The following is a 13,229-nucleotide window of genomic DNA, read 5'->3' on the forward strand; positions in this document are numbered from 1 at the left end:
CATGACAGCTCACAACCATCTGTGGGTGCTCGGAGTCCCAGCACCCCATGACAGCTCACAACCATCTGGAATCCCAGCTAGGTCCAGGGGACTCAACTCCCTCCTCTGGCCTCCAGGAGCAGCAGGGACACGTGGTGCACAGATATGCATGCGGACAACTGCATATATAAAATAAAGTTTAAAAATGTAACTGCATATAAACACACGCAGAAGTCAAACTCACCTGTGCAGGTACTGGAGGTTGGACACCTTCCCCGACTCTCCATCAAGGGTATAGTCTCTCTGTTTCTGAAAAGGTAAAGAGTACAACTCTTGCCCTTGGTTCTCAGTGCCCTCAACTACCACCAAGTGCCTGCCGGGCACCAAGTGCCTGCCGTGCCCTCAGGGATCCACTGACAGCAGGACAAGATTACCCGACATCACTGTCAGTCAACGCCTGGCCTTGACAGATGCTGCCAACACCAGCTGAGGCTTCTGTCCTGCCCCAAACTCTACAGTCAGACAGTCCTGTCAGGTGCAGCACACACGGCCAGTGCTGGATATCACAAGACTGAGACAGAAGAGCCTGAGTTTGATTACAGACTGGGAACTTAGTGAGATCTTGGCTCAAACTTCTTTTAAAAAAACCCACAAGACTTGCCTAGCATGCACAAAGTCCTAGGTTCAACATATAGTAAACCACAAAACAAAAAAAGCAGTGAGACCACAGTCTCTGCTTTAGACCCTGTGCCAGTGTGAGCGAGGTTGGAGTCAGTCCCTTCAGCCACCCACATCCTTGACCTCCAGCATCCATGGAGATGTTACCACACAGAGTAGAAGAGACTCTAGGTATAAATTAAGTGTTTTTCAATTACCAAACTGGCAGTCCTCCTGCCTCTGTCTACAGAATGTTACAATTACAGGTGTGCACCACCTCACCTTTAGAGCCACCTCAGTATAAGTTAAAATACCATTTAAGAACAGGTGGAGCCGGGCAGTGGTGGCACATATCTTTAATCCCAGTACTTGGGAGGCAGAGGCAGGTGGATTTCTGAGTTTGAGGCTAGTCTGGTCTACAGAGTGAGTTCCAGGACAGCCAGGGCTATACAGAGAAATACTGTCTTGAAAAACAAAACAAAACAAAACAAACAAACAAACAAAACAGGTGGAAACCAGTCATGCCCTCAACTTCTGCAAACCCAGCTCTCCACAGGCTAAGGCAGGAGGCATGAATTGGAATCCATTCTGAGCTACACAGTTAGATTCTGCATCTACAGAAGACCAACAAACATGCAGAATCATCTACTGGGGACACAACACGAGGGAGACACTAGGGTGTGGTATAAAGTGGTTCTTAGGTTTTCAGTCCAGAGGCACCATTAGGAAAGGCAGTGCCCCCGGAGACAAGCAGTTGAGACCACTGGATGACTAAAGAATGGCCAAGAGAATGAAGTGTAAACTGGAGCCAGAGGCCTCTGCTGCTTACAAGCTGATCGCATCTACAAATGGGCAGCACAGATGGGGACACAGAGGACCCAGCACAAGGCAGAAAATGGGCTGACCTGATCAGGCTTCAGCTCTTCCCTCACAGCCTGGAGCGCATCTCGGCACTCGCTGAGCATGGACTCGAACAGACGCTCCTTCGTTTCTTCACTTTCAGCCTACACAGTGGCAAAATGGAGCAAAAGACTGTTTGGAGCAGACTGGAGGAATCACGGCAGTAACCTCAACCTCCCCTACATGTGCACACTCCCCTTCCCCATGATCCATTAAAAGTTCTGTGTGTACATGCATGAGTACAGGGGCCCATGGAGGCCAAAAGGGTGGCAGATTCCCTGGAGCTAGAGTTGGGAGCCACCCAACAGTGTGCGGGGATCTGAGCCTGGGCCCTGAGAGCAGCAGCTGATCTTAACTCCAGCCCTAACGGCCTTTCACGAGTCACCATGCACAGGACACTCTGACCCATCACTCACTGCAGTGGGAAGGAATGAAAACTCGAGCACACTGAGAAGAACCCCATCTGCGGGCACCTCAGCTGCCAGGGCTCTGCGGGCACCTCAGCTGCCAGGGCTCTGTGGGCACCTCAGCTGCCAGGGCTCTGGTGCTCTGAGTGTCTTCCATAGCTCAGCTTCCTTGCAGTGACTCCACCTCTGCTAAGGGCTGTCACCTCGCAGCCCTAGAGGAGCTTACAGCCCTAGAGGAGCTTACAGCCCTAGAGGAGCTTACAGCCCTAGAGGAGCTTACAGCCCTAGAGGAGCTTACAGCCCTAGAGGAGCTTACAGCCCTAGAGGAGCTTACAGAGTCCCTTGAGGTGCTGCCTCCTTACAGGTGGATATAGTCATTCTCTTTGAGAACGACTTCTAGGCAGAAATGGTTGACAAAAAAAGAGGTGACAGTTTTCTCCCAGTACGAGGCGTCACCCTTGATACACTGCTTGGATAAACGACAGTGATTCATTAATTGAATGCCTGCCACACCATGTTACCGTCCTAAAGAATCTGACCAAGCAGGGAAGCCACAAAAGGCAGAAAGCAGATGGCCCCGTGCCACCAGCAGACCCACTGAAGCGAAAGCGGCAGCATTCCACAGAACAGACAACCTGAGAAAACACCAGCCTTCAACTGGCCTCTCAGGGACCACAGAAGCCCGCCCACAACACCGCCCACTCCTGTGAGAGGCGAAGGAGCTCAGATAAAAGTTTCTGAAGATCTCTGTGTTTTTCCTACTTTCTAGTGTAAAGAAATATCTGTAAATTGCCCAATATATACCACAAAGACACTTGCACTTATGGGCCACCTGACTTTCCTGTCCCTTACTAAGTTGGGAAACTGACCAGGGACATGACCTCCCGTACCTTGAAGGCAAACGCGGCCCCATCAGCTAGCTCACTTCCCACCAGAGCAGGGCCTACTGTCCAACTGACGTGCAGGATGGACATGTGCTCTAGCCACGGTCCACCAGGCAGTGGACCTCAGCATGTACTGCTGGGACTAAACATCTAGGTACTTTGTGCGAGGTGCTGTCCTGTCCACTGCGGCTCTAGAGGCTCCTCTCCATCACCTCAGGAGACGCTGAGGTCTCAGAGGAACTGTGGAACTAAGACAGGTGAGCCCCCGTGGAGCCATTTAAGGACCTGGACAGTCACCACAGAAGGGGTTAGCCCTAGAACCCGCAAATCCATGGCAGCACTGCTTCAGATGGGTGAGGCTAAGCTGTCTGACAACGGGCAATAAGTGAGGATCTGTCTTCTTTCCTACTGATAAGAAATGTTCAAATTTAAAAATCAAAAGATTCGCTCTTGAATTCTTGGTCTAGCTCTCCCTCCTGACCCCCCCACCCTCCATTCCTCTCCCCTCTCTCCAGTGCTCATGGCTGGCCTCCACTCCTCTACTCTCTCTCTGCCTTTCTTGGTCTCTACTATCTTCTCAACTCCCCTCCCTGTGCCCTGAATAAACTCTATTCTCTACTAAAAAAAAAAAAAAAAAAAGGATGCCAGAATGCTAAGCCTCGTCACTGCCTCTGTGGCTGTCACTGCCTCTGTGGTCGAGTCAGCACCAGAGTACAGAGGACAAACTTCTGACGCTTGCCAACGTTCTACATCTCAGTAAGGATTTATGAAGATATTCCACAATAACCAAGGAAAAGGTCTGTCTGAAGGGAAGGACTTAGTGGGATGGTTTTCACATGCCGCCTACGGATATTGAGTGACTCAGAGACCACCAGTATCTGAGAACTTGGCACGGATCTTCCTGCCTAGGGCAAAATGTCTCCAAACAGGAAGTCTTCATATATTTACTGCTCCCATTTACGCTAGAACCTATACTTGATGCCAAGATGACTCCCAAAAGGAGACACACCTTTCAACATGCAGGGGCAGGACTCCTCACTCCACACCCCAGCCTGCCACATCTGCTATGGAGCCAGTACACAATGGCATACACATTCCCTACAGAAAAACATGTGGCCCGGCTGGACCCTGTTCCCGGTGTGCCAATGTCACCGTGTCTGAAGCCTGGAAATGATGACCTGCCTGCTAGTCTCAATCAGCGAAACTCTAAACACTCAGGGCGTGCTCCGGTCTTTCTTCTCCAGTGATGCCTCTGGGCCAGCCAGTGCAGGGACACCGCGCCACAGTGTCGCCCGCTGTTAGACACAGCTGGGTGGTTGTCACTGGTTGACAGGAATTTGGGGGAGATGGCAGTGTGTGACTAAGAGACACACAGGCAAGCACATTCTCCACCACACCCACAGGAAAATAATGGGGATAGGAACCAAGTCTCACCCAGCCTGAGAGAGAGGTTCAGAAGAAAAAAAAAACACTAGAAAATAAAGAAAGGCTGGGCTTTTCTTGTTGTTTCTTTGGGGGGGAGGGGGGACCTGGAGAGATGGCTCAGCAGTTAAGAGCACTGACTGTTCTTCCAGAGGTCCTGAGTTCAATTCCCAGCAACCACATGGTGGCTCACAACCATCTGTAATGGGATCTGATGCCCTCTTCTGGTGCACATGAAGACAGCTACAGTGTACTCACATGAAACAAATAAATCTTTAATTAAAAAAAAACAAAAACTGAAAGCCAGGCAGTGGTAGGGCACGCTTTTAATCCCAGCACTTAGGAGGCAGAGGCAGATGGATTTCTGAGTTCGAGGCCAGCCTGGTCTACAGAGTGAGTTCCAGGACAGCAAGGGCTACACAGAGAAACCCTGTTTCAAGAAACCAAACAAACTCTCACGTGCACTTGTATACACACACACACACACACACACACACACACACACACACACACACACACGACAGAGCAGCCATACTCCAGCGCTTGTACTCCCGTGGAGTTGCCCGTTGGCAGCTCTTTTTCTTCTTGAAGAAAAGGGTCCATGTAGAAGGCCAAGTCACCAGCACCGACATTCTGCGGCAGGAGGCTGAACTGAATAACTATTCACTCACAAACAGAGCGAACCTCCAGGCTGTCACAGCGTCGCCTGCCGGTTTCAGCCTCCCTGTGGTAGGCTTAGAGGGCGCTTGCCAACACGTGTGCACATGTGGCCCCCACACATGGTGAAAAAATAAAATATAAGTTTAAAACTTAAGACAGTGTTCTGTGTTTGAGAAATCTATAGTAATTAAAAACATAGAAAAAACTCTTTGATCCCAGCACTCGGGAGGCAGAGAAAGGTAGGTCTCTGTGAGTTCGAGGCCAGCCTGGTCTACAAAGTGAGTTCCAGAACAGCCAGGGCTACACAGAAATCTGTCTCAAAAAGCCAAAAACAAAAAACAAAAAAACAAAAAAAGCAGGGAGAAATCCAAGTGTGGCCCCCCAGGCCTTTAATCCCAGCACTCAGAAGGCACAGGCAGGCCTGTTGAGTTTGAAGCCAGCCTGGTCTACTTAGCAAGTTCCAGGCTTCAGAACGAGAACCTATTTCAAACAAAACAAACCATGGAGCCGGGCTGAGGTGGAGCTCCATGGCAGAGCAACTGCCTAGCATGCTTTAGGGTGTGGGTCTGATCTCAGCCCTGAAAAACCGGAACTGACCAGACACAAAACCGCTTCATGTAGCAAAGCTTTGCTGCTTCGTCCCTTAAGGTGCATGACCCCTGTGCCCCCTGTGCCCCTGTGCAGTGTGTGTCTGATGGCAGACAACACTCGGGCTTTAAGACACACACCTGCTATTATCTGCATGATGAGATGGACAGTAACTAGAAAATACTCATTTCATTCTATGAACACGCAAACTCTTGACTTAAACGAACTGACAATGGTTGGCTAGATTGGAACATGGTCACTTTACTTTCTTTCTTCCGGGTATCATCAAAACCTTGGTCAACCCTGAACTGCTTCTCCCTCCTGGTGCTAGGGACTGCTCTGAGGTCTCCAGCATGAGTATACTTGCTGCCCCCGAACTGCACCCCAGCCCCTGAGCTGCTTTACGACTGTCTATCCAGATGTCAGCCCATAGTCACAAAAAATCCAAACACGTGTTGTGTGTGAGCTCACTCACAAAATAAATAAACGTGAAAAACTAAAGTTAGCTCTCCAGCCCTCTAGTTTAAGAAAAACAAACTTCCTGGTGCTGTTGTATCACTCCACTTTAGGAAAAATGGTGGCAGGGAGTACGTGGCACAGGCCAACACATAAGGAAATCCTTCAGTTGTTAAAAAGCTGCTCCTGACCCAAAGCAGCCTTAGTGAAAGCGGCTGTTAGGCTGGGTGCGTACCAGCCTCAGCAGTGCAGTGGCAATGCAGGCTCAGCACGTGCCAGGCGCTAGCAGCTCTGGACCTGAGAGGCCGACGGACCTCAGTGTTTTAAAAGATGCCCTTCACCTCCTGTGGAGGAACTCTAAGGGGCCTCGCTGTTGCCGCAGGAAGACTCCTAGACTCCTATCTGTGGGGCTACATCTGCTTGTTCACAGCCACAAGTAGGTAATTATGCCAATAATCAGCTTCAAGGATACGGCCATTAACGTGCAGACCGCAGACAGAACCAGATATTCTGGTTCACCCGGGCTCTTGTGAATGGCCCAGGAATGAAGGTTGGCCCTGAGGGCAAGGAGGTGGGGACAGCAGCTGCCCCTGCTGCCCCAGGGTGGCCCTCAGTGGTGAGCCAGCCTCTTAGAGCTCCTTTTCCCATGACTGTCACTGTAAATGACACCCCTTCATACACACAGGAGAGTACCAAGGGTCCCCTCCTCACCTGGACAATAGCGGCTTCGTTGTCGGCCAGTCCCAGTAGGAAGATCCTCACTTTGTCGATTTTCACAGGAACTGTCCGGCCTCTCCACTCCACCTCACTCATGGTCGCTGCCTGCTTGGCTCGAGTCTGAGTGATCAAGGCCTGCACAGGAGTTTAGAGATCAGAGCTTTAGCAGTGGCTCTGTGACAGGGAGAACAATCCACCTGCCAGCCATCTCTTCACAACCAACAAGGCACACACCTGAAGCATGCAAAATTCCTCATTTTGAATTTTTGCCTGGTATCATGAAGTTTAGTTTATGGTAAGTCAAAATTCTTCCTCCAGTTTTAAAATTTCTTCCTTTTGCTATGAATCTATGTTACTTGCTCAGGGAGGAAATAGGTTGCCAGATATAATAGCTCACATCTGTAATCCCAACACTTATAAGACCAAGGCAGGAGGATTACCATGAAATCTGCATAAGTTATACAATGAACTCCCCTCCCACCACACACACACTCACACACACTCACACTCACACACACACACACACACACACACACACACACACACACACACACACGTTAATGTATAAATATTTAGGGAAAAGGCTTCCAGGAGTGGTGGCACACACCTCAATCCCAGCACTTGGGAGGCAGAAGCACGTGATTTCTATGAGTTCAAGGACAGCCTGATCTACATAGCAAGATCCAGACTAGCCAGGGCTACATAGTGAGATTATAAATCAAGTGTAGTGACATATCCTTTTGATAGCACTCAGGAGGCATAGCTAAGCAGATCTCTGTGACCTGTAGGCCAGCCAGAATTACCGAAAAAAAGCCAACATAGACACACACATATATATGTCTATGTTGACAGTAAACATACATATAAGTTAAATCCTTAAACTATTTAAGGAACAATTTAATGTACATATAGCTATAAATATACACACAATGACAGTAAATATCCCGAGACACTGGATTGTGTATTACCTCAAGTTTTTCAGCAAGGAGCCCCTCTGTGCCCCCAGATCTCAGTCTCATCTGCATAAGCTCATTGATAGCTGACTGGTCCCCTGAGAGAGAAAGGGTGGGGGCGTTTAGGGTTTTGTGCTTTCTTGACCACCCCTCAATTTAGTTTAGACTGACAGTTCCTTCCCCTAGTGAAATGGGACACACTGCAGCAGACCCTCGGCACCATCTGCTCTGAAGATGAGTCTTTTCAAAATGAGCCTGACTGGAGCCTTGGGAGCACTGGTAACAACGTGGTACACCCCCTCAGACTGGTCTATGTCCCCAAGAGCTCAGTGCCAAGCTGAGCCCTAAGACTCGCTGTGGACTTTGGGAAACTACAGTATGTTAACATGGGCTCGACTGTACAGCAGCCCTCCCATGTGGCTGAAGATGGCTCAGCAGTGAGGGCAGCTCAGCAGCGAGGGCATTCGCTGCTCTCACAGAGGATCCAGGGAACTGCTAGCCTCCTCCGACCTCCTCAGGCAATGCATGCACATAGTACACAGAAACACGGACAGGCACACAGGCACAAATGTTGGCATCTTTCAGGGAGATGATGGCAAGTTGCGCAGGTTTGGGCTCAGCGAGAACATGAAAATTCTCTCATCTTCCACTTGGTTTTACTGTATATCTAAAACTTCTCCAAAAATGTAAGATAACATTGGCTGGAAATTCTAACCTGTTCTTAGGGAGTGGAGACAATAAAGGGATGAGAACAGAAGCCAAACAGCCAAGGTCTACAGACTGGAGTGGGGCTGTCAAAGACAGCTCTCCATCACTGTGTGTGTGTGTGTGTGTGTGTGTGTGTGTGTGTGTGTGTGTGTGTGTGTGTAGGACACAGTGTACATCGGACAGCTATACTATTACTATCACTAAAACTAAGGCTAACCCAGCAATACTGTGTGGTGCCCACCCTTAGTCCCAGCACTTGGGAGGCAGAGGCAGGTGGGTCTCTGAGTTTGAGGCCAGCCTGGTCTACATGGGTGAAACCCAAAAACAAGCAAAAGAGCAGCAATCTCAGGCCATGGCTGGATGCTGAAACACAGGGAAAGTCACACAAGCCACCCAGCGAGTGAGGTGAGGTGCACCTCACTGCACCTCACTGGAGCACTATTGCACCAGAGCCTGCTCACCAATGTTATATGCACAGTAGCGGATGTTGGGCGAGATCTCTTCCACACGCTGGTTGTATAGCACAGCCTGCTCCTCTGTGAACGCACTCGCTAGCTTCTCATAGATAGTTCTGTGAGCAAAGAGATGACAAGACATTCTTAAAACATGGAAGCAGTATTTTAAGAAAAGAAAACTCAGGAGGACCATGCGATCAGAACCAAAACACAGCACTCTGGAGGGTATTTGCTGAGCACCAGAGGGGCATGGTGTATTCTAAAAACAAAAGGGAGAAAGAAAATGTTCTAACTTCTGTGAAGCCAGTAACAGGGTTTGCAACCTGGCTGTGGCTGTGATTGGCACTAGGATCATCTCTGGACCAGAGGACTTACTTGCATTTGTTGAAAGCCTCAATGGCAGCTTTCCATTCTTGATGTTCAAAGCGCAACATTCCTGAGAGGTAAGCTGTGTAGGCCTGCAAGAGAACGCAAAGAACCAATAAGCAAGGAGCTTTCCAGGTTTGTTTTGTTGCTGTTGGGGTGCTATGGAAGGAACCCAGACTTCTGTGTATACTAGGCAGGTACTCGACCACCGAGCTTCATGCTTAGCCTACAAAGACCAATATTCTGGCCCCATGCTCACGATGGCTTCTGACTATGGTGGCTCGTGCATGATGGCTCTCTCTCTCCCTTTCTTTTCTAGAGATGTGCAGCTTCTCACCGTGCAGCTCTAGCTGGCCTAGAAATCGCTATGAAGACCAGACTGGCCTTGAACTCACAGAGTTCCCCCTGCCTCTGCCTCCTGAGTGCTGGAGGAGTGGAAGATATGTGCCTCCCTGATCTGGATTCAGACTGGCCTTTCTTTCTTATTCAAATGTGTGGGTGTTTTGCCAGCATACATATCTGTGTACTGAATGTGTGCCTGGTGCCCAGAGACAGCATCATAGCTCCTGGAACAGGAGTTACAGACAGCTGTGAGCTGCCATGTTGGGGCTGGGAAATGAACCCAGGACCTGTGGAAGAACAGCTGGTGCTCTAACCACTGAGCCATCTCTCCAGCACCATCAAGTTGACTTTTAAAGAGAAAAACTTACTAAAATAATAGTGTGATATATAGATAGCTTTTACGGTTCATTTCTTCCCAGGAAAGAACTTCAAAACAAAGGACACACAGGGCACAGCTCAGGGCTCAGCTCAGGGCACAGCTCAGGGCACAGCTCAGGGCAGAGCATCGTATTCCAAGGACACATGTTCATCTCACTTAATAACTGGTTTCTAGACTATCACAGAAGCATCCGAGGTTCAATACTGGGCCTTGGAGATGCTCAGCAGATAAATGTTACTAGAGAGCCTCAGTTTGATCCCTGAAACCCAAGTCCCAACCGTTTTCTTCCACAAACATGTCACCCCACAGCCACACCCACATCCCAGATACAGTAGTCATTTTTGTTAAATTTCAACACTGCCAGCATGACAGTGCACACCTTAAAGTCCTCGAGCATTCAAGATACTGAGGCGGGGGAGTATGAATCTGGTTCCAGCCCGGGTGGAGAACCCGCACTCTCTCTCCTACATGATTATAACCTTGGCACTTGTCTAGGCTTGGCTGTTCGGTTGGGTGCAGGTTAAGCCTAAACTATATAAGGCCCAGTTTATAAAAACAAAAGTAGACCTGGAGGGATGGCTAAGCAGTTAAGAGAGTTAAGACAACTGGCTATTCCCCCAGAGGACCCAGGTTCAATTCTTCACACATATGGCAGCTCACAACTGTCTGTAACTCAGAACCAACATTCTCTTCTGACCTCAAGGAGTACCAATCACACATGCTGTATCCATGTAAATAAAATAGTCACACCTAAAATAATTAAAAACAGGGCTGGAGAGATGGTTCAGTGGATAAGAGCACTGACTGCCCTTCCAGAGGTCCTGAGTTCAAATCCCAGCACCCACATGGAGTCTCACAACCATCTGTAATGGGATCTGACGCCCTCTTCTGGTGTGCATATATAAAATAAATAAATCTTTAAAAAAGCAATTAAAAACAATACCAAGTTGAATATAAGTTTTACTATCTCTCACCTCCAGCATGCACATAAAGTATAGACATGCAGGCAAAAAGCTACACATAAGATAACTTAAAAATATTGAGCAGAACTTATATGTCACCTCTAAAACAATTCATTGCCAAAAATATTCCTGGGAGCTTTCCCAGATATAAAATATAAACTTTTCTACCTACGCACTAAAAGAAGCCTGATTTTTATTAAAAGACTAGAACTAGTAAAAAACAAAAACCCGAAAAATAAGATACACTTAGCCCTTCAAAGAAAGATGAGAACTATAGCTCAGTGGTAGCGTTTGTGCCTAGTAAGGAGCTGCTCTGTCTAGCTGCGGTTTGTTTTGAAGTCATGTCTAATCCCACAATGAGGTAAGACAGCGACCTGAGCCTCAAGCTTGGTCCTGGCATCCACTCGGTTGCTCTCACACAAGCGTTCCAGTTCCTCGGCGTGCTTCACGGCTTTGCGAAGGCGAGACAGCAAGTGAAACCGTTTCCGGGGCTCCGTGTTGGCTTCCTGTTTGAGCTGCATGGCATAGCTCCAGGCTCTTTCTGCATCCATCAGCACCAGCAGCAAGTATCTACACCAGAGAGCTGGGAGTGAACAAAGGCCAGGGACCGGACCCAATGCATTCTGAGGTCCGATGTGCTCTGAGCTTTCCTCCTTCCTCCTGCCCCTCCCTCAGGACTCCTCACAGAACAGGTCCCAAGTCTGACACCATCCAGGGCTACACCTCACAATTCTAGTCACTGGAGAGAGGGCACCTCACTGAAGTCTCTACTCCCTCAGATTAGGCAGAAGCCAGTCAGAAACAAGTGCCTAAGTGGTAGGAGGCGCTGTTGGGCATGGTGGCACTCCATGCTAGCCCCAGCACTCCCACGGGTAAGGCAGGAGGATCTTACAGAGTGAGATCCTATTTCAAGGCAGGCAAGCATCCAAACACCTCAGAGACAGTTACATGGAGGAGTGTTGAACCGCTGTACCACAGGCTACGCTAAAGGACTTGTGCCTTCACGTACTGCTGTGTGACGGGGGGACAGTGATCTTTCCGCACCTCACTGCACTAATGCACACAGCCCCGCCTACCGCCAGCACATCCTCAGGAGGCTTTAAACTGTGGTCTCATTGCTTTTTTTCCTCTTTCTTCTAATGGGAAATTAAACTCAGAGCCAGACTCATGGACGGTGGCCAAGTGCTGGCTGCCCAGCCCCTACTTTGTTTTTGAGGCAGAAGCTTATCAAGTGCCCAGGCTGGCCTTCGCATTCTGCTGCCCATGAAAGTCTTCAATCTCAGATCCTTCTGCCTCAGCCTACCAAATAGCTGAGACTACAGGCCTGCTCCACCAGGCCTGTTAATCTTTTTTTTTTTTCTGGTTTTTCGAGACAGGTTTTCTCTGCGTAGCCCTGGCTGTCCTAGAACTCACTCTGTAGAGCAGGCTGGCCTCAAACTCAGAAATCCGCCTGCCTCTGCCTCCCAAGTGCTGGGATTAAAGGTGTGCGCCACCACTGCAGGGCTTAATCTTTAAAAAAAAAAGAAAAAGAAAACCTCTATCCAACCAAAATAAAGGATCTTGAGGCTGAAGTTTGGGGCAGAATGGCCCTGGGTTCAAACACTGAAATCACAAAAATAACCAAGAAACTTCATCAGAAGCCTATCAGTCTATCATTCTTTTAACAAAATGTAAACAATACTTAAATGAACTAAATCTGTTTTGTTTTGTTTTTGAGACAGGGTTTCTCTGTGGAGTTTTGGCTGGCCTTGAACTTATAGTCACTAGCCCCCACCTCCCAAGTGCTGGGATGAAAGATGTGCACTTTTGATTTGTATATGTATGTGTGGTACAATTATGGACATGCACTTGGAGGTCAGAGGTCAACACTGGGTGTCATCTCTATAATCTGTCCCCACTTTACTTTCTGAGACAGATCTCTCTGCCAAGCTGGAGCTCATCACCTTGGATACACTGGCCAAGCAGTGGACCCCAGGGATAATGCTGTTTCTACCTCCCCAGTGCTGGGTCACAACCCAGCTTTGTACTGTGGAGCCAGGGATCCAAACTCAAGTGCACATTTGAACGGAAGCACTCTACCAACAAGCTATGTCTCCAGCCACAAAACGTAATTTATACAAACAGGCAGCAGGAAACCATCTGGTCCAAACCCAAGGCCTAGGACGGACTTCCTGGGGACACTTAGTGCATATTACTTCACAACTCATCTTTTCTTGGTGGGAGAGGGAAGCAATTTGAGATAGGGTGTCTAAGAGTTCCTGTTCAATGACCAAAGACAGCTACAGTGTGCTCATACACACAAGATAAATAAACAAATCTTAAAAAATATTTAGCCGGGCGGTGGTGGCGCACGCCTTTAATCCCAGCACTTGGGAGGCAGAGGCAGGTGGATTT

The 13,229-nt window shown here is 48.7% G+C and overlaps 1 protein-coding gene across 1 annotated transcript in view; it reads right to left on the minus strand.

Moving 5' to 3' along the window:
• Positions 1-13,229, minus strand: part of Srp68 (signal recognition particle 68) — a 29,458-nt gene that overhangs the window by 8,250 nt on the left and 7,979 nt on the right. The window contains exons 4-10 of the mRNA XM_031352518.1: positions 11,210-11,405; positions 9,162-9,244; positions 8,793-8,902; positions 7,639-7,721; positions 6,665-6,805; positions 1,542-1,640; positions 224-288 (exon numbers count right to left, since the gene is read on the minus strand). Coding sequence (XP_031208378.1) covers positions 224-288; positions 1,542-1,640; positions 6,665-6,805; positions 7,639-7,721; positions 8,793-8,902; positions 9,162-9,244; positions 11,210-11,405 — 777 coding nt within the window. The remainder of the gene's footprint in view (positions 1-223; positions 289-1,541; positions 1,641-6,664; positions 6,806-7,638; positions 7,722-8,792; positions 8,903-9,161; positions 9,245-11,209; positions 11,406-13,229) is intronic.

This window comes from Mastomys coucha, unplaced genomic scaffold (assembly GCF_008632895.1).
Source record: "Mastomys coucha isolate ucsf_1 unplaced genomic scaffold, UCSF_Mcou_1 pScaffold5, whole genome shotgun sequence".
Classification (NCBI taxonomy): Eukaryota; Metazoa; Chordata; class Mammalia; order Rodentia; family Muridae; genus Mastomys; species Mastomys coucha.